Source organism: Corvus moneduloides, chromosome 6 (genome assembly GCF_009650955.1).
Source record: "Corvus moneduloides isolate bCorMon1 chromosome 6, bCorMon1.pri, whole genome shotgun sequence".
Classification (NCBI taxonomy): Eukaryota; Metazoa; Chordata; class Aves; order Passeriformes; family Corvidae; genus Corvus; species Corvus moneduloides.
This window is the reverse complement of record NC_045481.1, coordinates 59,575,477-59,602,187: the sequence shown is the minus strand read 5'-3', so window position 1 is coordinate 59,602,187 and position 26,711 is coordinate 59,575,477. Positions and strand designations below refer to the sequence as shown.

Below are 26,711 nucleotides of genomic sequence, written 5' to 3'. Positions count from 1 at the left end.
ACCACTCATCCCTGATCATCACCTGTCTGTCACTGCAGGGATCAAGCTTATTCCTGGGCACAAAGACAGTCACAGGAGCAAGGCTTTTCCACAGAGCTTAGGTGTCTGATGAGGATGGAGCAAATACCAAGGAAGGGAACTTCAGTTCTGTTGTGGTGAGAACAAATACAACTTCCTGTAAGGCTGCATTGTATAAGCTTCTTCATTCTGCAATAAATGCCAATTATTTGGCATGTATTTGGTGTGCATTTGTCACAGAAATGCACAAAATTCACAGTCATTCTGAAACTTTAAGCCTCTAACTGGAAAAAGGGTTGATACTGTTTAGCATAAGAAGAGAGTGATATCAGATCATTGTCTTTGGTCAGCACATTCCTTGTCGCATTTTAAAGCATGGTGGAACAGCAGCTTGGCCTGGAGGTGATCTGAAAGGACCAGCCAAAAGCAGTAGACAAGAATTTCTCTGTTGATTTTGTCTTTGATCAGATCACAGTGATTTATCAGTAAAATGTCAAACACCTAATATAGTGAGGACAGTCCCACCATAAGTCTGTTGTCAGAACGGTCAATAATGGTACAGGCAATCACAAGACCTTCATGTTAACTGTAAGGCAGAGAGGAGACAGCTGTCAAAGTGGCAACATTATGCTTTATGGCTCTGCATTTGGATGAAAAACAGAGGTAGATTTTGGTGGAAATGCAGGTGGCATCTTGGACGCTGTTCACAGGACTCTCCTTCCAGGGACTTTTTCTTCATCCCATTTGTGGGGCTGACTGAACATCTCTGTTATTTGGATTTTTTCCTCCAGGGGAAATGCTGGAACTCAGAGCAGGATTTTCCCTTGCAGCCTGGTCTTAGCTGAAATCTTCCCTTTCTCATTACCATTGGAGCCAGCTGCACTGTGTCTTTTGAGATTTTTTGCAAGATCACTTTTTGCAAGACTTCTTACTCCAGTAACACCTGTTTTGTCACATGTGGCAGTTGTGGGTCACTATCTGGCCCTGGTACACCTTGAGGCTGTTAGACAGTGATGGGTGATGATTTGCCTCCTCATGTGGACAGTGACTACCCTGACCAGTTGCTTGCAACCCAAACTATTCCATGATGTTACAAAATCAATAGCAAGGCCACATTGTCTTCTCAAGACAGGGTATACTACCATACATGTAGGAAACATGCTGACAGTCATATTCTGGACTCCTAATTTGGGCAACTACAGGGATCATGTAAAATAGCTTCAAGACTGCAATAGTCAGCTTCCAACCCTGAATATTCTATTCTATCAAATGAAACAAGGTAGGCAATGAACAAAGCTGGCAGAAAAACTAAAACCTCGACAAAAAATTATGCTTTGAGATTTTCTTTTTTAATTGTTCTCTGTCAAGATTTATTTGTTTATTTCTTTTATAGCTTTAATACATCCCAAGAAATATTAGAAATCCCGGTGAAAAGAGTTAGCACATTTTGACCCACCATTTCTGCAAATGACATCATTCCCTTAGTTTTATTTCCTGGTTGTTAACAAAACTTTTCTAAAGTAGAATTTTTCATTAAAAACAAACATCTATATCAACAGATTTTAAACTGAAAAAGCTTTAAATCTTGGAAGTTTTTCTAAATGGTTATGAAGTATGTTTGGGGAATATTTTAAAATATTAAGAATGGAAGTTTTCATTATTTCTTGTTATCATCAAAGGCAAAAAGTTTACTACTTCTTGCAATTCTCAGTCTTTCATCTTGTTCTGCAAGACAAAGTTACCACTTACCACACTCAAGTTGCACTTCAGATACTTGCATGTGTGAGTTGTGTGACCACAGTATCAGACAGATTATATTGTGAACAGTCATATTACAATAAATTAATATAATATAATATAATATAATATAATATAATATAACATATTACCTGGAGAATCAAACTCAGACTAATTCATAAATAAAAATCCTGAGAAATATCAGGTATTTGAATACTATCAAGAAGAAAAGTTACTGTTCATGCTCAGTTTGCTCAGTCTACCCTCTCAATTCACAAAGAACTTCTGAACCTGATTTGTCTACTAACAAAAGACAACCCAAAAAATGGAGTTACACTTCGGTCAAGTATTTATTTAAAGGGTGTTAGCATTGGGCCCCAGTGTTTAGCAATATTATCAACTGGTTAGAATTGCTTTAATTTTGAAGATTATGTTTTCCTATTTATGTCCCTATAACCTTTTGTGAAATAGCAAGGATTAAAATAGGAAAAAGCATGGAGAAGAAGGTGATACAGCTGACTTGTATATCTGCCAACCCACTTGTGCTGAGAAAGGGATATTGCTTCAAAGGCTGGGATCTGTAAACTGCTTGTTATCCTGCTGCAGGGAAATGGGGTAGGTGAAACATGGAGTATTTTGAGAAAACAGTAATACATATGTGAAACAGAAATTGCCTTCAGACCCCTCAAAAAATCTTAGTGAGGGTCTACTCTCAGACTGATAACCTGCCTGTGGTGTGGGAAAGGAATTCCAGAACATGAATAATTGTGAGATTTCCTGCCAAAATGCTAGCACTCATGAGAAAGTCCTGTTGTATTTAAAGTCCTATTCCTTGAGATTAGGTTCGATTGGAGAAACTTGGGCTGGTTTGTTACACTATCTGACCTCCTCTGTGCCCCAGATGGATTTAAGAGAGAATCCTCCTCTCTCTTTCCCTCACTGGTCATATTTTTCCAACTCCCTCAGTCTGTGTGACTTGTCACCCATCCTTTCAGTGAAGAAGGATTAATGAGGATCATTTTGAAATCTATTAGAAGTGCAGGGCAGCTTTTGAAAGACAAGCAATCAATTTATGAAGCCTTTTGGAGAACACTGCACAAGGTACAAGGCATGAGTGAAGGAAAAGATGCTCAGGTAGATGGGGAAAGGATGTGCTTGGTGAAGCACTTGGGTGTAATGTTAACCAGCTGCCAAAGTACCAATGATTTATGATGTGTTCTGATGATGGAGCACGCACTGACCAGAGAGTGATTAATAATCTTGTCATAAATGGAAAGAAATGGGCAACCTGCCAAGGAAATTTGTCTGTGAAAGCAGAAGACCAGCTCAATGCACCAGGAGTGACGCAGTAACATGAGAATGATTTAACACTTGGATTCAGTGGAGATTTTTGTTAAGGATAAGATTCCTCCAGGGAAAGGTGTTTCATAAGCCTGGGAAGCCTCATAGTAAAGAATTTGGAAGTGAAGAGGACATGACTGACAGAAAGGATTTTTAGGGACTACTTGCTTTCCAGCCATTAAGTTTGGGGATATGTATTTATTTCAGAGCTTTGATTATTATGTGATTATTCCTAACAGAAAGCCAAAAAAGTATGAAGCCTGTTGTTGTAAAGGCACTAAATCTGGCCTTTGTAATACTTCTGATGTGTTCAGCACTTCAGAAGCCAGAAGATATCCACAAAAAAAAGGGGGAATGTATAACTTCATGGGAAGCGTGACTTGTGGATGTATTCGCAGTCTCAGACCAATTACTGGACACATCAGAACAAAACAAAGCAAAACTAGGGATAACTAGTACCTAAAAGTCAGTCTATCATGATAAGGAGAAAAAAAATGATGTGCACAAAAAAAACATTCACATCCCTGTAACAAAATTTAGGTCTTTTGTTCTGGAAATAGCAACAGTGATTTTTATCAGAATTATGTACAAAGTAAGACATACAGTGTGGAAATACAGGAAAATACTAAGTGAGAGAACAGGAAAACAAACAACTAAATTTAACAAGCTAGATGTTGCAAACATTAATTACCTGGCTGCAGCCCCCGGGGTGTGAGCTCTGGACATCTGGCAAACAGCAACAAAAACTGTGCTTGCAGCCTCCCTTTTCTTACATATTTATTCATATTTCAGTCTTGATCTTTGCTTGCCTGTGGCATAATGGACATTTTTCATAGATAAAGCAGGCTTAATAGCTAAGAAATACCTCAACAGGGCTTCAGAACAAACAAATGGTATGACAATTTTTTGAGAAACTGGCATTACTTCTGAAAGGAGAGCATAGAGGATGTGAAAATTGTATGGAATCTTTCTCAGCTGGTAGAATGCCATGGGCACATTTAAATCAGTTCCATACAGATGGGCAAATCATGAATTCCTTTCTGAATATTACGCAAAAATATGCCTCTTGCTCTATTGTGTAGGAATACAGTCCAAGTAGAGACTTTGGCATTTGTCTCTTTCCTCCTTCCAACTGTTATTTTTCTAATAGATTGAGAAGTTTCTGTGGCACTAAAACAGAATAAATAGCATTGTCTTATAAGAGCTTTCTATCTACACTTTAGTATTTGGCTTTGGCAAACAGAGTGGGATCCCTAGATCATACACCACAGCATACAGAGACTGATGGTAGTACTGATCACTTCTCACAGCACACAGGGATAGCACTCGTGGTACTACTGATCACTTCTCCAGCTCTGGAAAGAAAAAAAGCCAGTTAAGAACTGCCCATAAAAGAGTGCCTGTTGGGTAGAAAAGAGAAGCAACCCGCAAACCTTTGCTCTGAGGAGTCAGAAAGTGCCTCAACTACAGAATGAGTTGTAATTATCAGACATAATTCAGTAAAAGTCCATGACAAAGGCCCAGCAGATGTCAGCTATTAAGATGAGGGCTGTCGGAAAGAAAACCAAAAGACACAAATGCTTGTCCTGGATTTCAGGATGAAAATGCCAGCTTAAGAGACAGACAAGGAAACCCTGAGCCTGGTAATGAAAGAAGGTTCAGCACAAGTCTTTTGAACTGTTTGAATTTCCAAGTCTTGCAAATAGGCCACTAAATATATAATTAAAATTCACCTCCCCCACAGAAGAAACCCTGGAATAGCTAAAGACACCAGAACTGGTCACACAGAGACTGAGTCACACAAAAATGAATAGACCTCCTACAGGGGAATCAGCTAGCTGATCTACCAGATCTGTGATGATTTATTTATAACAAACAATAAGAGAAAATAGATATAAAATATTTTCACTTAAACACCAGGTTATAAAATGAAATGCGTATGAAATCTGAACTCAATGGTGACATTTAGAAAAGGTGTCTAAATCAAGAACTTGATATTTTTAGTAACATTTAGAGATCAGAGGTATTTTTAAATGCATAGGTTGAGTGCTTTGGCCTGAAGTAATCTATCTATGTGACATCCTGATCTTCCCCATCCCATGTGGAACACAATGCAATCACCATTGAAGTCATTAGCAGTGCCCTAAAATAAAGCAGATATTTTCCTATCATCTTAATTTAAGTGCTGCTCTTATATTTCTGGGGGAGAAGGAACATCTTATGTATTCCACATATCAACAAGAACAGCATTTCTGTCTTTTGAATCCTTTAAAATCTTTTACAGCCTTTGGTTTTCCTTTGCATCTTGTGGGAAGAACAAGAACACTTGGACTTTTCTACCTTCAAACCCATGGCCATGTTCTCCAAAGAAGGCATCTAGAACTTCTGAAGTATTTGTAAAAGAGGCAAGACCTTGTGGTTTAGAGAAGGCACACACATTGTCCCTCAAAAGACACAGCAATATCAAAGATAGCTTCTGATATTAATGAAACATGAGATCAACACAACCAACAGCATGAAACATGGATGGATTCCATCCTATTGTCTAACAAAATGAGACTTACACTTCTTTTTGTCTCTGTGTGTGTTAATTTCCTTTCATAATCACTTTTGAACCCATTTTGGTCCAATTTGGCAGAAACATGCATATGCCAGAGTTATGAGTTCTCTACAATTTTCAGAAAAGTAATTTACCAAAATGGTAATTTTGTAAGGTTGTTGTAAAGTGTTGCAAAGGAAAATAAAAGAGGCACAATAAGGAAGAAGGAAAAGGCATATTGATGACATGACAGAAACTCAGTATATTGACAGAAAAGCATTGGCAAACATGCAAGGGAGGACCTGAGTCCTCATAGATCCTGACCAGGGCCTGATGTAAGGAAACAACAGTATAAAATCAGGGTTACTGAGGGCAGGAAGCCTCAAGGAGTCAGATGCATTCATTAACAGCTGGACTCAATTACCTTAGAAGTCTTTTCCAACCTTAATGATTCTATGTTTCTGTGCTCACAGAACAAGCAGTATTTGATTTTATATTACGAATACAATAATGGGAGCATTTTTATTAAAATATTAGTCATCTGAAGACATGCTAGCATTGCTAGCTTGGGTTAGTATTATCTGATGCAGATGCAAACATATGACATAAGAAACTTGTGCAGATTTCGTATTTTCCTTTTTTGGATCCCTATTGGAGACAATGCTTTTATGCTAATTCCAAGGAAATTCAAGACATTAAATTAATTACATTCAGTCTTGGATTCATGTGATGGTTGTCAGCTTGTCAAGAAATGAAACTAAAGAAGAGTATATGGGATGAAGGAAAGTCTCCCTCATATGCAAAACACGGTTCTTTCTTGGGAAAGCACGACAATCACCTTCTACAGACTCCACTAATGCCAAACATCAATTAAACATAATCTTCCTCCTTATTTACTTTTTGCTACAGCTATACTCATTGTCTCAATATCCTTCTACAAGGAAAAGTTAGGGTCTAGCACTTGAAAATACCCAAGTGTCCACTAGTAAATTATATTTGTGGATATAGATTCTAATTACAGTTTTATGTATGTCTTTCTCCTTAGAGAAACAACTTCACATGCAAAAGAATCTACATTCATTCTTCCTACACAGCATTTAATGTATTTTGAGTTAATTTAGTCTATTGAAGAATCAATATTTATCCTAAAGAAGGATAACCAAAAAAAAATTGAGGCACATTAAAACTGAGTGAAAATTTTAGGTTGTAATAACAATCTCAGACCCAACATGGTAGTCCAGAGCCTGCTCCACCACCTCAGATGTCAGTTTACTGTTGTACTAAGCACAATTATTTTCCAAATATCTATTATGAGTTTTGTTGAGTTGTTTTCTCCCACCAGGAATAGTTTCCTGATCAAATGATGTATCTGATGTTACTTTTGGTATCTCTTTAAGTGTTCTTCTAGAAAATGAAAACATATAGTAGATTTAAGTCCTGTTCAGATCTGGGCAACTTGTGATTTGAATCAATGGAAATTCCTCCCCAAACTTCTCTTAACACATTTTAAAATAATGCTAAGAGACAAGCCAACAGAAAATAAAGGACTACTGCAGCCTTATAAAATCTGTTTCTGATTTGCTAATTCTTGCAATAAAAAGTCACCGTAATACAGTCTTCAATGTCTACATTTCTCATAAGGTTTCTCATGCAGTGGAAGGAGCCCTGACTGTCACTAAGACCAAACTGACTCTTGCATGAAAGCATTTTCTGAGCTGTTAAACAATCCAGTGATGGTCATCCCAGAATAATAATGTAATGACACATTAATGATATAAAAAAGATCATTAATCATCATGGTAATAAAAGATAGGATAATGTGCTGCAATCACAAATCCTTGGCTAAATTTTGTTATGGGTAATTGCATCCCACTCACCAAGTGTTGCATAGTTGTCTTGGGTACTGAGAGAATTGTTACTGTGTCTGAGCCCCAGAGGTAGGTGCATTTCTGTCGTGAAACATGACAGATGGCTTCCAGTCCTTTGGGATCCTTTGCATGTAACTCATGGAACAGTACCGGAATTCAAAGGAACAGATGTTCCTGTAATATGTGGGATGAATATAAGCATCTCCATTTACTTTTAAGATAAATGTATTAAATGCAGTTAAATTTCTTCACAGATATACCAGAAAAAAAAAAAAAAGATAAAAGTAGTATCATTGCTTTCACGATTTAAAAGGCATTTGCCATTGGGTGGATTTTTATTAGCTTGTTAGAGGTTTTTTAACGATCTGTCTGCTAATACTAAAAATGAACTAGATTTTAGACAGGAAGGGGAGGATGGAGGAAATAAATGAATCTTTTTGTAACATAACAGAAAAATTTCCAGCCATGGAGTTGGAGTAGTCCTACATAGTAACTGCATATCATCTAATGATTTTTTTTTCACTGTGAAATCTGCAACACCAATAGAACATAAAAATTGACTGCAATTCTAGTTCTTTACCTAGTCATTTTACCACTAGAGGGCTGAACGAACAGCTTCAACATGAGATTATTTGAAAATTAGGCACTATTAGAATGAAACTAAGAATTTACGTGCTTAGAAACAAGATATTCCTAAATTAAAAACCAAACAAACAAAATCCTGGAGTTTGTAGCATATTTTTAGAATATTTCATCATCTATGTTAGTGCAGAGATCCCTGAGCAATCCAGTTTGGTTTAAAACTAGAAACCACCCCGAAAAATGAGTGTGCAACTCCTGTACTCTATCATGTTTCATTTCTTGAGCTTATTAGACTACTGTAAAAGCAATGCAATAACATTCTAGCAACTGAATAAGGGCATCTGAAAGAGTAGCCCAATTTACAAGCTCTAAGCTGCCATATATCACACTTAGATGAAGCAGAGGAAAAGCTCTCAACCTCGCTTGACAAAGTCCACAGCCACTTTTATATTGCCTCTGTGGCCAGCTTCCTGCTAGATTTTTCTCTTTGTCCCTGTGATCATGGCCCGAAGTTCCAGATTTCTATTTCCAAAATGCACAAACTGGTTGAGAGGGACCATGTGAATGTGCAAGTTCTGCCCAGACACATGCATTCTTTAGCATATTTCGGTCCAAGCATATTCTCTTTGGGACACAAAATAAGAAGGATAATTGTGTTGTTGTAGAAATACAGAGCGAAGATCTGATCCAACAGTTCAACTTCTGCAGTGTTTGTTGTATGACATATAAATCACCAGTCTGACCCGCAGTTCAGGAAATTAAGACGCTATTCAAGATGCAAGCATCACAGATCGTGAGGAAGCAGAAAGAAGTTCCATGAACTTCTAGTATTGCAGCACATTACAACTATTCCTTTCCATACCACTGTGTAAATGCACTTCTCAACGGAACATAACAACCACGTTGTGCTCACAACCTAGGTCTGGAGCTACAGGCACAGCCCATTTCATAAAAGACAGGTTTAGGCACTGATGGATAGGCCTCCAAAAGACAAAATTATCTGTAAAGTGTTGTCAACCCAACTTCACATAGTTTTAACTTGGATTCAGGAATCTTTACATCTTGGCATTCAAAATTCAGCATAGACACATCTTTAACATGTCAACACAAGGACACTACATCTAAATCCTCCAAGAGAATGTGCAGTTTTTCAAGGGACTTATCCAGCTCTGGATCATCATAACTCTGGAGAATAAGACAAAAGCCTACCAAAGTTTTTCAGGAAGTGATCCTTGCAAATTTTCTGGAGAATGAGAAAATTCCTGTTCTAACAACATCTTTTTGTCACATTTTTCTGATTAAGTCAAGGTTTGGCACAAGATTTTATTTCAATATTTTCTTTTATTTCAATAAATAGCTTATTAAAAAAAGAGTTTACAAAGCTGTTGCTTCTTCCAGAAAACCTTATTTCTCGTGGCGTGACAAGCATGATGATTATTTTGGAATTGCTGTGTGATTTTTCAGTTCCACAGTCCCAAAGAAGGTAAAAAATTGCTTTGTTCCTCAGGCGACATCAAATTCCACTGGATTTAGTGGACAGCTACCATAAATAGGAGTAATAATTAGATCATAATTCATAATTTTTGAGGCATGTTTATGCTATCCTCAGTACCAGAAATCTGTATTACATACAGGGATTTAATGGCATAACTAAGATTTTGAGCACTTTTTTTCCTGAAGATGACGCTGTAGTACTAAGAGCAGTATTTTGTAATCTTTCAGTAAGCAGGAATAACAAAATATCTGAGATTTTGTATGTATGATCATATGAATTTAAAGTAGCACATATATGCTTATTTTTCAAAATAGATTATAAAATACATGTTCATTTATAAATTCTGCTTGCATGACACTTGGGAAAGAGAAAATTCATTTTTCAGTGAATCAACAGCAAAGATAAGTTCAAAAATGGAATTTAAATAATTACTATGTTTAAATCACTGGTATGTACCATGATGAAAATTTTAGCTTACTGTGTAGTTTTCTTCAGAAAGTCTAAAACTTAGAGAGAAGGAATTTATATTGGTGTATTGAATCTGAACTTCTCTAGAAGAGTTACATGATATTTAGGCACTATTCTGAGAATTACTGTAGAAAAATTTTGAGATCAGATACCTAGCAATAAGAAAAAATGAGCCAAGATCTGTAATTCTTTGTCTTTGACAGAGATTAACTTCTTGAAATAACTCAGTTCAAAATTTTTAAAAATGAACTATTTATAGAAATAAAAGGGCAGGTAAGGATTCAATCCTTTAGCCTTCACATGAGCAAAAATTAAAGAAAATCCAATGAGGTGAAGAAAATTCTATTTAATTGCAAGATTTCAGGATGAAACAATAAGTTTTCTGTTCTGTGTGAAAAAAACAGACATCTGCACCATCTTGGATTACACCATATCATCCCACAGATATTGTTAGAGCCATTTCGGGGCCGCATCTTTTACTGGGCAACTTTTGGCTGAATCTCTTTCCTCCTGGTCAATATGTGAACATTTAGCAGTGATCATCTGGACTAGAATATTCTGCATAATGTCCTATTTTCCTTTGCCACTGACACCAGTGGAAAGAGCTCATTGTGATTTCACTGAAGTTTGAGTGAACCTTTGTGAGTGAAGTCTGTCTGTGGCAGGTGTTTTATTAGAAAAATAATTATTGATAATAATTTTGATTAATGTTATGTGCTGTTTCTTCTAGAAATGGCTTATTCTACCAAGGTTAAATACTTAGTATGTTTAAAAAGCTGGCAAGACTGTACAAATTTTGTAGAACTAATAAGATTAGCTGTCTTCTGCTCTCATGTGAAGCCAAACCAGATGAGCTTTATCAGGACGTGACTAATATCTGGATGTATCATCCGAAATTTCTATTTCGGATAGCTACAGCAGCAGAACCTAGTCACTATAGGGTTTTACTGTACCAGGGTTGCTTGCTATTTTGCATAGTTTATGCAATTAAGGACTAACTAATTCTCCTCTACTAAGAGAAACAACCAGGAATGTGCCATCTGGACTTTTCTTCTCCATTTTGGTGTGATATGATAAATTATTTATATTTCCCAAATCAATCATCATTTATTTATTAAATGTTATTATTTTGCTAATAATTACTGCTGCTACTTAGTAGCCATAGCATCAAAGCCATGCCAGTGCTGAGCTTTCTAAAAAAAGGGCCTGAGCTCCTTGCACAGCGTAAATAAACACAGCACCCTTGCACTGCAGGCTTTACAGCCTCAAATTCCAGCTCCGAAAAGAGCTCAGTACCTTTCTGAAAGGCTTGAATTACAGAATCCAATCCCATTTAATGCATCCCTGCAAAACAATATTCTGTTCCTGCTGTCTCTCAGAAAAATCTATTAATATGGGTTTCCTTTGAGCATCTGCAATGGCACAGTGGAGCCATGATACACTGGGAAGACGTGCTTATGTAACTGTGCAGCTTTTCCCCTTCTGGGAAAAATCCTTTCAGATTTGTAATGGCAGTGACTATGCTGCAAACCACATCCAATAGCTACCCATAATGTAGAAATCAGGGCCGTGTTACGATGCTAATTAGCAACATTTCAATTACATATCGTTTATTCATAATTTACTTTCTACTTTAGGACTTTGTAGTTCTTTTACAATTTTGAAAGGAAATACTGAAATTCTACATGGATCAGTCATTATGCAAATTTCAATATTAAAATGATTGGTCTTGTGTAAATGTGGTTTGGCGCTGTAAAACTTCATTAACCCTCCAGCAGAGGGCAACATCTGAAAGAAATATTTCTATAAATCCAAAGAGCAGTTGCTTTTAGGGTACTGCACTGCAACATATGTTTTCATCAGGGAACCTTCCTTTGAAAATACAGATTGCATTTATTTACCAACTGGGCAAGTGAAGTAGCTTAATAGTTTTAGAACGACTTGTTTAAAACACAAGTTTCAATTTTTTTTTTGAAGTAGCACATTACAGAAATTTTAAGATTAAAATGAAACCTAAGAGAAATATAATGGTTATGACTTAGAAAGAAATCCGGATTTTTGCATCTTCAATTGTCTTCAAAGACATAAAAGTTTATTATTTTTAGATTCTGGAAAAAAAAGTAATTCTGTTCAGAATATGCTCAGTTCATTCCAGTGCTGTAAATACCACAAATCAAGGTTGAGTGTTACAGCGGCCTACTCAGAGGCGTGAAAACAGAGGACAAAAAAGAGATGGAAAATATAAATCCTTTAGATAAAGCAGTCACCAATGGATTCCTAACATGATCTAAAATAATCTGTGTGAGTAAACATGGATATAGAGATAAATATACCTTTGGATCGGGTGTTAGCTGTTTATAGCATTACCGCAGCATTATTACAACTGTGCCCGGTTTGCCCGCCAGCGGGACTGGCTGCACGAAGGCCACGTCCTTTCCGCACACCCGCACTATACGAGGAGCAGTGGCGCTCGTCCAAGGCGCGGAGAGCCCCGCGCCGGGCGCGGCCGCGGGAGGCGCGGCGGGGCGGGGGCGCGGCGCTGGCCGCGGTGCTGAAGGGCCGGAGCGCCCGGGGAGCGGAGCCGCGGCCGCGCCGGGGACAGCGCTGCGCGGGAGGGAGCGCGGGCGGGGGCAGCGGACACGCCGCGGCTCCGCGCCGCCCGTGGGTTCGGCCGGCGGCTCCGGGGATTTGGCAGCGTCTGGCCCAGGGCGGCGAGCGCACCCCGCCCCCCGCCAAGCGCCGCAGCCGGGGACACGCAGAGCCGGCACTTGCCTCGAAACGCTCCCGCACGGAGACCTCCGTCCTCTCCCTGCCGGGCATGGCTCTGCCTCCGCCTGCCACTGCTCTGAACCCTGAGAGGCCGAGGAGACTTTCTGACCGTGCCTGGCAACTCCGCGCTGCCGGGGGCCCTGGGGGCTGCCTGCAGCGCGCTCCAACGCCCCGCTCGCTGCCGCACACAGGCGCGCTCCCCTCGCCCTCGCCCCCCCCCCCCGACTCCGTACGCCGTCTCCACCTCGCTCACACACACACGCGCGCACTCTCCCTCTCATTCTCCCTTTACCCGTAGGTGCACCGATAGCCATTGAATGAGGGCGAAAAGTTAAGAGATTAAACCAATATGAACCATCGTTGCTCGTAGCAGTGCTGTATCCAGAGCAGAAGCAGGTCCAGCGAGCATCCCCGCAGGAATGGAGTCGGTAAAACAAAGGATTTTGACTCCCGGCAAGGAGGGATTGAAGAATTTTGCTGGAAAATCGCTTGGTCAACTTTACAGGTAAGACTGATATCTCTTATAGGATTCTACTTCCTAGAAAAAAATTGAAAGCTTTTCTTAAGCTCCCATTGCTGCAGGAGGTCGAGTGCTTTGGGGAGGTCAGTGATGGCAGGGTTGGGAGCTGTTGAGATTCTGCTGGATGTAATCTAGATCCTGAAACTAGTGCTGAAGCTGCTCAATATGGCACCCTCATAACTCCTCTATCTGACTCGTAGATGGTGTCAGTAAAAAGATGTAGTAAAAGATTACCGGACCTTTCTTCCACAAAAAAAAAGGATCCCATCTTGAAATCATAATCAGAAGAGAGCAGCAACCTGTATTTTTGTTCCATCTTAATTTTGCAATGCACGCACAGGATCTTGCCCCTGCTCTTAACAAGCATCAAAAAAATTATTCTGTTTTTTGATTAGTATTGTCCTTTGTGTAATTCATCGTCAGATGAAGAAAAACATGGAGATGTATAAATAATTGATATCCAAACGATTTTTTTTCTCCTGGAGCTGAAACATATAGAGGAATGTGTTTTAATTATTTATCCATTTGCCTTTAGAAGCATCTGCTTGTCCTATTAAGTGATATACAACTGCAATTGCTAAACTCAAAAGCATCATTCCTGTATATTTCTGTGTGTAAAGAACATTTCTATCATCGGCGAGCTCTGTGCACACAGATAAATAAGCCAGATTCTTGCATACCTACGAAGTGCATGCAGCTAAAGTTCACACATCGTTCTCCATCCAATCTGGTGACTTTAGTGACCCTCCACAACGTTTGAGAATAGTCTGTGAAATTCCAAAATATTTTCGATTGTACCGTCTGCTAGAAATTACCCCGAAATATGGGTTAGGTTTGTTTTTTTTATAGTTTGGTTGTTGTTGGTTTGTTGGTTGTTTGTTGGGGGGTTTTTTTTGTTTGGTTGGTTGGTTTGGTTTTTGTTTGGGTTTTTTTGTTTGGTTGGTTTTTTATTTTGGTTGGTTGGTTGGTTTATTTCCCCCGAATTACAGCTATAAGGTAACTGCGGATTTGTCTGCCCAGGGTAGGTCACGTAAAAATCTTTTTTCCATACCTATGCGGCAGTGCTGGGCACAGACACAAGGCTGTTTCACAGCATGAGTCACAACTCCTGCTGCCATTTTAAGGGAAGGGGACATATCAGTGAAGAGCTAAAGATAAAATCAAGACTTCCATTTTCATAGGAAGTGCACTATTAGGAAAAGCCAAAAGCAAAGTTAAAGTAATCAGCAATGCAATTAATTTCCTACCGGTTTTGGTTATATTTAAGTAATTTTCAATTGTTGAAAATTAATAATAATAATAAAGGATAATCCAGAATAGCTGCTTAAAATATAATTAAGGAAATAAACACTTTCTTTTTCTTTTTAAAGACTCTACAACATTTAAATAAAACTATTTTCTCTACTACTTGTAGTCACACAGTGAATAATAAAGAAACGGTGTTTGTATTTTCCAGCAAAACTCCGTTTGAATTCACACCTCGACTAACAAACGCGCGATTTGCTCACCTTTTTCAGCTCTACGGCAATTAAGTACTTTGTTTACCTCTTCTTATAATCTAAACAATTTTCTTGCCTCTTACATATTGATTTTCAGTCTGTTCCCGAAGACAAGCGCCCAGTCAGGGAGAAAACACTCCTACACTACCCTTTATCCACACGAACGAATTTTGACCATAAACCCACGGTGGTTTATTTTATTCACAACTTTAAGACATTTCTTATTGCGGCGATCTTTAAGCATGGAAATAATACGCCCAGAAAAGAAAATCATGAGAATTTAAGCTGAGTAGCTTTTGGAGAAAATCCCTGTATTTTCTCCCAAACACGGATAACCTTTTGAGCCTTATTCTGCTAATTGTTAGTGCCATATCAGCCGGATGAGTTAACATGAAAGAGACGCTCCTCCGAGTGAGAAAATACTTCTAGAGCAGAGGTGAGGACAGCGGTAGTAGAGTCCAGAGTGTCGGCAAGTGGTCGCGTATTTGCTTCTCGAGACGACATAACTGGTTAGCTTTTCTGATTTTTAAATATCTCCGTGAAGAAGACTATTTAGGGATTCAATATGGACACTTGCTCTGTAAACCTGCTTTTTCTGGCTACCGACACAGCATTTAAAAATATTTAAAAGAAAAAAAAAAAAAAAAAGATCTAAATGTTCTAAAAAACCTTTCATGGTATTTTTCACCTGATTGGAATTAGCTGCAAATAACCATTTCCCTTCAGATTCCTTCAGATTGGTTTCTAGGAGATACGATTTTCAAGCAAAACCGAGGGAGTGTGGGCAGTGAGATAGTGCTTAAAGCTGCTCCGGGAAGGCTAAACCTGCTCAGTGATCACACGCTCACAACGTGTAGCTGAGTACTGAGATATTTGGGAAAGCCTTCTCCGGAGATGCCAGTTCTCTGAAGACGATCATGTTTTCTTTCACTGCATGTGACAGCCATTTTGCAAAACTAAAATAAATAGCAATATCGCCCGCTCCTCCTCCTCACTCCTCCCTCCCGTCTTTTTCTCTTACCATTTCTCTTGTTCCCAGACCTAAAGCGAGGTGCACACCAAGATCACCCCCTTGGTGTTTCTAATATAGCAAGGAGGTAATAAAACCTCCAGAAGCCCGTTTCTGCTCCTTCGCCTCTTGGGCTGTCCAACATGGCGCCTCTGCAGTGGTTACAGATGATGTCTTCTTGATGCGTCCTACATATTTAAGCAGAAGTGTTTAATGATAGATGAGCAATTCTCAGCTAGAGCTCCACCCTGGGCGGCTGCGGAGGGGTGGCGGGGGGGGAGTTGGGGATGACTAATCGTGACTCCCACAGGTCATTGCTAAAGAACAGTTGAAGGTGAATGGGAAGCAAGGATTAAATCCTCAAATCAACCTCCAAGCCAAAGGAGCGAGGGGAACGGTGAATTTAAGCCTTCAGCTCCGCGAAATTGTTGTGCCTTCACAGGCAGCCAGGGCTTGACTTTCCCTTCTTGTGTCGGGCAGAGTCCTAGAGAAGAGGCAGAAGCCCGGGGACACCATCGAGCTGACTGAAGATGGAAAGCCCATGGAAGTGCCCGAAAAGAAAGCCCCGTTGTGCGACTGTACCTGCTTCGGGCTGCCCCGGAGGTACATCATTGCCATCATGAGTGGACTGGGATTCTGCATTTCCTTCGGAATCCGATGTAACTTGGGAGTGGCCATCGTGGATATGGTCAATAACAGCACCATACACCGAGGAGGAAAAATTATTAAAGAGGTGGGAACCTTTCCCTCGTAAATCCCACATCCTCCCAGTACAACTCTCAGTCAAACACTTCAACACAGGTGGGACGGGCTCTGGATGGTTTCGTGGCTTTTCCCGCACCTGAGCTCCGATGCTCCGCGGTTCCAGGGCGGGCGGCTCCCCTCCCCTGCCCGGCCCCGCCGCTGCCCTTCGAAGGACGGAAATTCCGTTCTTGAAGCAGAAACAATTTCTACCAATAATTTCTACTTTTTCATTTCAGTTCCTAGCCCCAGTTTGCGGTATTATTGTGCGAACAATTCGCCTCCCGCCCTGTCTTTTCCACACAGCCTTGAAAAACGCAGATATCTCGTAAAATAAACGTAGGGGATGGGAGAAGGAAGGCGTCGAATAAGGGACTGTCAGCGGGTGCATCTCGCCGTAAAGGAGGCGGGGAGGTTTTGCAGGAATGTTTGACAACACCAGGGTGAATTTACTTTGACAAAAGGCGTTAAATGATAAGCGGCGTTTTAAATCGAGTTAAAGCGTGATGAGAAAGATGTGATAAATGCAGATGAGTCTTAAACACCCAAACCCACAAGCCCCTTACGGCTTTCTGCCCGCACAGGCAAGAGGTAAGTGCGGGCTGTGCGCCCCAGCCCCGCCCGCGCAGGGCTGTGTCTGTGAGCCGGGGTTCCGCGGGTCCCAGGGCTCCCCGGCTCTGCCCTGCCTGGCCCCGCGGTCCGTGCCTCGGTCGAGCGGCTCAGGGCACACGGGGCCCCCGTGCCCCTCTCGTGTCCCAGGGAGGCACGGGCGGTGCCGTTTCCATTGCTGTTACTGGGTTTGTTTTGCTGATCTGGGGGGCAGTCGGAGTGTTTGGGGCTGGAGTGGAGGGCTGGGGGCAGAGTCCGGCGCCGGCACTGGAGCCCCTTCAATTGCACTGCGTGTGAAGCTGCTGCTGGTGAAAGCTCTAAAGTGGCACAATTACAGCCTTCCTCTTGTCTTTCTCTCTTTCTGTCCCGGTTCCTTGCATTGGAAGAAAGCGAAGTTTAATTGGGATCCTGAAACAGTTGGCATGATCCACGGCTCTTTTTTCTGGGGATACATAATCACCCAGATCCCCGGAGGGTACATCTCATCCCGGCTGGCAGCGAACAGGTAACTGCGGCCTGAACAGCGCCAAGGCGCCGGCGGAGCCTGAGCGGGGCCGGGCTGCGGCAGCGGGGGCGCGGGAGGCTGAGCTCCAGACAGCTGGGGCTCCCCTGCACCCCCAGCTTAACCCCCGCTCAAAGACAGGACCTTAGGAAGGGAAGGACCGCTTGCATGTGATCCGGGAACTCCACTGTGATGGTGCATTGCTCACCCTCCTTCAAACAACCCCCTGGTTTTGCGGGGAATATCTAATGTTGGTTTCCTTTTCCTTTAAACAGTCGCTTAAGGAGGTGTTGGCAATGATATTCAAACAACACGTATTCAGAGGCAAATTCAAAGATCCATTATTTCATCAAAGCTTGAGAGACTTTTTTTTTTCCTGTGATTAAATTAAAGAATTTTATGATTTTTGTTTTAATGAAAAGGAAAACCATCAGCAGGAATTTTTTCATTAACACACAAATGAATTTAGAATGGTCGAAAAACATGTTTAAATGAGACTTCCACAATGAAAAGAAAGTGCAGATGGTCCAGGGACTTAAGGACTCGTTTCTATGGTGTCTGGCAATTTTTCAAGCACCCAGGGTGCGATTCTACCTGTTAATTAGATCCACTGAGTATTCAAGACACATGAGGCTTTCACATCCATGCTTAATGCCACAGGCTCATGGTTTGCAGAGGCAGCAAAGGTCCTAGTGCCACTCTTCAAACCAGTACCACACTAAGTGCAAATGGATACTAAACTCTACCATGTATACCTTTAACTCTTCTCAGGAGTGAGCAACATTAAAGGTAGGCCTGGATGGGCAGAGAGGCTTAGCCTGACGAGCAATATGGCTTATGTGTGCTTGAGACTGAGAGGAAGCAGAGAGGGTGGCTAAAGCAAAAAATGGTCTCCTCAAGATAAATAGCTTTTAGACAGATCTACAGTAGAAATGAGTATATACAAATGGAGAGATGAGTGAGAAAACACTAATATCCTACCCTTTAAATCAAATAAATCAAAACACATAATTTTTAAATTGAGGTGTCTGTTGTCTTTCTGTTTATAAGTGCCATCTTTCTGATAATGGTTCAGAAGTGTAAAAGGCTTTTTCAAATAGCCATTAACAGCCATTTAAAGGACTATTTACCTTTTCTTCCTCCTTTAATCATTTTTGCATCTTTGCACAATCTGTAACTGCTCAGGATTAATTGGAGTTTTGATTGAGCAAAGCCTACAAAATCTGACTCAGAGAATCAAAAGCAGTCTTCATTCACCCAAACAACATCAGAAAAGCCATTTGAACCAATTCAGATGTAAAGTGATGCAAGTACAAAGATTTGCAAGACAATGGCAGGGACACTGCCAGGAAAAGTCAGTAGTAGAAACACACAAGTTGTCATGTGCAAATCAGATTTTTCTCTTCTTCACAATCATTTACATTTAGGACAATAACTGAGGACTACTTCAGTTAAGATAGGTGGATTTTATCTAATTAGTTATTATTCCTGTGGAAGCACTTCATGCCTCAGGTGTACTGTGTCATTCCCAGGCATCTCTCTGCCTATATATTCCATAGGGAACCCAGGTTACTGGGGGTATCTGCCCCAAATGGTGTGATGAAACCCCTGCTTTTTCTTTTTGTGTTTTTCACAACCAAGTCAGTGACTGTATCTGGACTAGTGATATTTATCACGTTGGGAGAGTGATGATTATCTGGCTAGAGTTTATGAACATTTCAAAGATTCAGATACCATTATGATACTGCTGAGACTTGCTGCGGCCTCCACATTTCATCAGTCATTTGGGGAATACGTATAAATGCTGATAAACTTGTGGGTACTGAAAGATCCAGTCAATCGATAATATCTTAAACTTTTGGTTAACTCAGTTCTGTTCAATATATGGCACTTGAGTGCAAAGTAACATCAGAGAGGGAGGAACCACTCTGAAAAGCAGTCTCACTAAGTGGAATCTTAAGCCATGTGGGACTAGAAACACACCACAATCTTCCAGCATGATGCTCTACCAAAGTAGTCAGTGTAATCCTAGAATGTTTATTTTTCTTTATTTAGTGCAATGAGTGTATTTAAGTCAATGACATTGACCTTGGATTTTTGTGGGTAATTTGGACACATTCATACTAGCATGAGTGTTGAAAAATTAGAAATTGCTTTAGAGATCTTTAATTGCTTCAAACATGGCAGTATGAAGTGATGCCTTGTGAAAGAAATAGCAAGAACTATGTATTCAGGATACACGTATATAAAAAGATTACTAGGAGGTAATCTGACTCTAAGTATGCATATAATTCCACTGGAAAATTGCTTGGTATAAGTGTATGCTTTAGTCCTCTGGAAAGGGATAAAAAGAATCAGCAATTGACAGCCATACAAATGAAAAAAAGCTTAAATAGTAACAATAACGACTACCCACCACTGGTCCAACCAGAGAAATTATGTGATAGCTTTTTCATTGGGTTTTAAATTCCTATAATGGAAGTTATGTTTCAGCTATTATGAAATGTTTGCAGTAGAGCAATAATTAAGCAAAATATAAGGGATAATCAAGTGTTAAAGGTTGTGATTTTCAGGCTAGATGGCCCTATAACTAAGCACATGGCTTGTTTTTAATCTAGAAATTTAATAATTTAATTCAAATTGATATTCCCTATTTCACCTTCATGCTACTGCAGCTGTCTGTGAATAAACTACCTGCTGTACTGTCACACACATATGGAAAGGTGTGAAACTATACTTGGTTTTATCACCTCATCTCAAGATAATTTAAATATTGTTATATTTTAAACTTTGATAATAATATATTTTAGCCCTTTAAATATTCTTTATGTTGGAAATCGATAACAAACCCCTTGTCCTACCAAAAGCAGTACTAAAATGCTGTGGCAGTATATCCTCACTGATTTCCTAAGTGAACTGTTTAAACACTTACTGTAACTCAGGAAAGATTCTTTGAAATTAATAGGGCATTGTTAGATTACACAATAGAGAGTCAATTCCCAATGCAGTTATATATTTAAAATAGAAATGCCAGTTTTGACTGCATGTGCCAAGCATTGTTTCAGAAGTAAATGTGCAATAACCACAGACTATTTTTTATAAAACAAAGCTGAGTGACCATTTCAGCTCATTTGTGCATACTCAAACATTAGAACTTTCTGACACAAAGAGACACAAAGGGCAGAATAGAATGCTGATTTTTTTTAAATTAAAATCACCTGTGGTTATGATATATTTCCTATTATCTGTCAAAGCTCAAATCCTGGCACTATTCACATTAAAAAAATGTAACTACATGACTATATTACATTTCTCTACAGTGCAACTATCTCTCATCTATGCTGAACTCTCCATCACTGTCATTCTAATCTGAATAAAATTATACAAATTAACATTTCACTTCAAATTAATCTTTGTTTCTCAAGTGCCATTCTTCTTGTTATTAAAGGCTAAATCCTTAATCCCAGCAAGTAATCTGATAGGATTATTTGTATGAATAAAATGAATGGTATTTCAGACAACTGTCTGTCATTGCATCTTGTCTCAGAGTCCCACAGATTTTCACTGAAACTGTCATTAGCATGTCAGTGAAATCAGAATCTCACTAACTCAGCCTTAATGACAAGCATAAAAAATTAAGGTAAGGTATTGGTTTAGAAATAGAAGTAGAAAGATTTCCTGGAAGTTCACATCTTTACATTTCTATTTTAAAAAGAGAAATTGTTCCATTCTTTTAGCAGGTAGGCATATTGTGTGTTTTCTGATTTGCAAACAATGATTAATTCACAGCATGAGTAGGGGATTAGTGGATGATTAAACAAGTGCCAGCTTCTGAACTTCTGAGGACTTAAGCTGACCTTGCACTGTGGGGGAAACCCCCCCCCAGAGCTGCACTCACCAACCCCACCTTTCATATTCAGTCCAAAATCCTGCAGATTGAACTGGTCTCTGATCCCTGGCACTGGTGTGGGGCTCATCTGTTTCCAGGCAAAGAAGCCAATATTGCACAAAAACCCCCAAGATAATTTTGTCACCCTAATGCATTGCAGGTTCTTTTAAGTACCAATCTTTACAAGAAGGGGACTGGGGAAACTGGTAGCTGGTACTGCTGCTCCCTCTGCCATATGGTTCAGGGTCCTTCCATTTTTCTGTCATGAATGATGAAGCTGTTTTCACAATTTAATGATGCAACAAGGGATTTAGATGGGGGTTTTGCTTGATAAAAGGGGGCCTCAGATGTGTGACAAAAATTAATAATGTATCCAAGCCCTTATTATACTAGATTAGATGGAGGGAGGTCGACTTTTGCATATTAATGCTTCATGAAGGGCTTATAATAGGATTTAGTATGAAGAGCACAGAGATACATCCTCCTCCTCCCACATACACACATGAATGAAAATAACCTGTTTTATCTCGATTTAAGAAAGCCAAATAAAGCTGTTATACTATGGGTTCTGGCCACAGATTGTTATTAAATAGGATCGGTTTTAAGTGTTTCTCCTACAAAGCATGTTTAACCTAGAACTTGTGCTTGGGAATAACTGTTTATCTCTAATGGCAAAAGTAGATTATTCTCTCTGGTTTTTTGGGCAGCTGAGTTCATCTACCACTCTGATATTCATGGCATAATCCCAGCTTTGTTAGTCCTGTGCCATTTAATGCAAATTAAGGGCCCAAGTCAAAAAAACCCACTACGTTCTGTCTATCATTTAAGAAAACATAAATTGTCAGGGTGAGCATTTCACAGGAATATGTTTACAGTAGAGGGGTCAACAGAGTCATCGGGAAACTAGCCTGTACTAAACAAAAGTCAAAATGACTATATATGCCACAGAATAGCTGAAGAGTGTCTCCCCATGATGGGTTCAGTTCTACTTATCTACTTTGAAATACATAAACATAAGTAAAAGTTATCCCAAGAGAGGTTATCAGTGTGATTACAGACTGAAAAAGACAACTAGACTAAGACAAATATCATTGGGAGATGAAAAAGTGACATGGTAGGTATATAATTTTAAAAAAAGCAATACAGGTGGTATAAGTCTTCCACGAGTGGCTACTCACAGTTTGCAGTCAAGGAGGTGAATATGGAGAACAGCTGAAAATGCATGGGGAACAGCTGAAAAAAATGAAAAAAATTTGCACTATACCAAGCAAAAAAAATCTTTTCAGAGTCAGTAAGAGCAGTGTTTATATACATTGGAAGCAGGTAAACCATCATTAATGGTGTTTAATTTTTAGCTTTCAAGGCACCTCGGGTAAGAGCGTTATAGGCTAAAATATTATTTTCTCTGGTACTGAGAAGCAGCTGTATAACTACACTGACAAATGTGGAATTTTGGAACTAATTGAATACAGAAGGGCAATAATCCTTGAGAAACTAAATGCAGAGAACCAAATTTATTCTTGAGTAATTTTTTCAGGACTAAATATAAAATTTTCATAATTTAGCCCTCCTTGTTGAGATATAACTGCAAGAGTAGGGTTATGTTTGAAATCTGGGCTTATTTTTGCATTCCATCCTCCATTGATAAAAATCCTTTGAAATCATTATCTGAACAAAATTCACTACACAGTTGACATAAAATTATGCCAGATGCTTTCAGAGAATCCTAGTATGGTTTGGGTTGGAAGAGACCTTAAATATCACCCAGTTAAAACCCCCGTGTCATGACACCCCTTTCAGACCAAGCTGATAATGAACTTCTTATTTTTTGGGATTATACCATCCAGGTGTGTCAATGCTGTCAAATAACTTTGCTCCCAGTTCTCTCCTGGTCCTGAGCCTCCACGAATCCTTACTGCATTAGCAGTGGTATTTAATAAATAAAACACTCTCTGAAACAAAACCCATGGATGCTTCTGACCGTTAATTGCAGGCGCTCTATACAACAGGTATCCTTAATCACTTCTACTTGCTTTGTTACTTCACCCCAAAACAATTAGTACACCAGGTATAATGCAACAAAATGTTATCTAGGTTGGTTGCATAAAAACACTAATGTCACTGTCACTTTGGTCTGAAGGAATCTGCCTTTGCTCTGAGCAGTCCTGATACAATCAGCTGTAACATGTGGCCCCTATATCAGAAAACACTCCAAAAAGCAGTACAGATGTCCAGCTTTTGAGTCCAATGCATAGTAGCTAGCCTCCCAAACAACTTCACAAAACATTTTAAAATTAAACCTACAGAAGATTCCTTTGATAAGTGTGTTATATACCTCTCCATCAACAGAGACAGTTGAGCCACAGCCTAAGCCCTGCATGTTAGTAAGCTGATTTGAATTAGATAGTCTTGGTTTGAAACATTATCTAGCAGATTACATATTTAAAGAGCAAGCTGTCCCAAAGCTAATGAGCTAGAAGAAATGAGTCAGAGCTTTCCCTAGACATATACAGATATAATGAGTTGTAAAACGAAACTGCAGGTTTGAGAGATTCCCCAGCTGAATTCAGACAGGAAAGAGAGAGGACTGGTAGAGTGAGCAAATGAATGAAGAAAAAAAGCAGACAAGGTGTAGATGATCTGATTTGCTTAGTGATGCAAAAGAAAGATAGGGCTGTGGTTGTGGATACTGAAGAGATTAAAACCATTAAAATAAAACAGCTTGGGTAGAAGACATATACTGGATATATGAAGTAAAAAGTTGGAAAGGAAAAACTACTACTGAGTAGGGCAAATGCTTATAACTTCTGAGATGGAACCTGATCTGCTTATGAAAGGATGGTGTCATGCACTTGCTGGTACGAGAACAATCTGGATTTAATGATCCAGGAGTCATTTACATTCAGCATCAATTGCAATGATGCTGTCATCCAACAGCACCCAAATTCTTCGTAAAATACACATTGAGATATCAAAGAATAGGTCTGCAAACAAGCAATGGAAGACGCAGCCTGAAAACTGTTTGGGGTGTTGGTATGAGTCAGTGACATTAGTGGGGTTTGAGGGAGGCAGAAAGCTAAAGGGCTTTGGGTCCGTGATATACATCGACTTCGTCTTTTCATGGCATTTCACACCAGTGCTTGATCCAGTCCCTTGTATCATCTGTTTTGCTAAGTCTCATGAATATTTTGGGATTTTTTTATCTTCAAACCTGGCAGATCAAACCATAGCAAATTCAGGTCATCAAAATGTTCTATGTCAAAGTCTTAGAAGGCCCTCATCACACCTGATATGAGTAGAGATATGTTTTGTAAGGAGGGAAGCGTTAAGTGTCAGTTAACCCCTGAAATTTCTATATATTCAAAGAAAAACCTAAGTTAGAAAGTTGGTCGCAAACTGTCATTGCCAGCAACATTTGCAGAAGAAGGGATTCTGAAAAGCTGCTATAAGCCCACAGACATTCCAGCTAGCTCCTGTCTTGCTCCTTTCTAGACATTATGTTTTACTGGAAAAAATGAAGCATTTAATACAGCACTGAGGCTTGCAGTTCCTCGCAGACAAAATATTCTTTGGGTTGTATAAGAATACAACATAATCATGTCTATGCTGTGCTGCTGGCCCTTTGCAGTAGAAGGCATGTCACAGACGAAAGACAGTAGGTAGAGTCAAAGAATAAATTTTACAAATCTTGACAGAATAGTCTAAAAAGTCACATTATGTGATACATATTCTGCTGCTCAGAGCTGATGCTGCACTAGGACTCTCCCAAACAAGCACTATTCAAGAAAGAACAGCAAAGGAGAGTCAAAACCTAGCTTAAATTTTTATACGTTTCATAAAATAAGTCTCTGTTCAACATATTTCTTATGATTTCTGTAAGGCAAACCAGCTCACCAACTTGAATCCAAATAAATTTCATTTATTTTATAATGACAGAATTTTTTCATCTAATCTTTTAACTAGGTTGGGAAAACCTCACAAGAAAACTCATGTTTTCAATCCTCTTTATTTTCCACCCTTACCTAACACATTTGTAACTAAGAATAGGGAAAATGTTTTATCACTGTTTACAAATCCAATATTTGTTCAATACCCTTACTTCATTCAATGAAAATAATGTTCTCTAGAATACGATCAATATTCATGTAAAATTTTCAAATGCAGAGGTTTCTCAGAAAAGAACATGGTTACATTTTCCATAGGTTCCTGTTTACAGTCAGAATAAACTAACTTATTTTGAATTTAATTTATTGTAATGGTGCAAAATGCTTTCACAAACACCCCCACACACCTACACACCACCTATGATTCCCTAGCAAACTAACAAAATAATCAAACTTTCCAATTCAGTAGATAGGTCTTCTGGGAAATGATGATCAGTGGCACTTTGGAGGTAAAAACTATGCAGTTACAGTCCTGAATTAATTTTCTATGGAAGCCATTGAATACTTTCTATGCTTTTGTATTTTTCAATGCAAATCTGTTAAAATACATGCAATGATGTTTTGTCATTGTAAGTGACCAAGACTTACTGTTCTTTAATTATTTTGAATTTTAATGAAATTACATTAATAATTCACTGATACAGCGTATATTCACACATCTTAAAACTACAGCATTTTCTTGTTTAAAAAAATATTAAAAATTCTGTTTTAAACATACAATTACTTTCCAATATTTTTTATAGGACAAATTTAGCTAAGGTACTTCCCATCCCTAATAAAAGACACACTTGGTATCTATAAGTTTCCTTTTCTCAAGGTGACTTTACTTATTCAGAGAAGAGAGGCATCGATAATTGTGGAATTTGTCAAATACATTAAAAATTAACATAAATAAAAATGCAGGGGACTCAGCTGAGGGATTGATTCCTCCACATATACATCTAAAAGGGTCTTTAGCTTTATGAATGCTTTGCAGCACTTTTCATTCCCAGTCACTGGGGTAAAATGATGCCTCCAACCAGGACCCCTTACTTTCAGATATCCTATATGTAACTCGATATGTCACCCATCTGGCATTCAGCATTTGACATGCACTGTGCTCAGCCCACTTTTTGAGCTGACACTGCTTCCAGCTGAGTAACAATATCTGTAACACACTGTAGAATGCTTGCGTAATGTGA

At 39.3% G+C, this 26,711-nt stretch overlaps 1 protein-coding gene across 1 annotated transcript in view; it reads left to right on the top strand.

Moving 5' to 3' along the window:
• Window positions 1–12,712: 12,712 nt before the first annotated feature.
• The window catches only part of SLC17A6 (solute carrier family 17 member 6), a 30,300-nt gene continuing 16,301 nt past the window's right edge, over window positions 12,713–26,711 (top strand). The window contains exons 1-3 of the mRNA XM_032112190.1: window positions 12,713–13,322; window positions 16,326–16,578; window positions 17,582–17,700. Coding sequence (XP_031968081.1) covers window positions 13,237–13,322; window positions 16,326–16,578; window positions 17,582–17,700 — 458 coding nt within the window. The 5' untranslated portion in view covers window positions 12,713–13,236. The remainder of the gene's footprint in view (window positions 13,323–16,325; window positions 16,579–17,581; window positions 17,701–26,711) is intronic.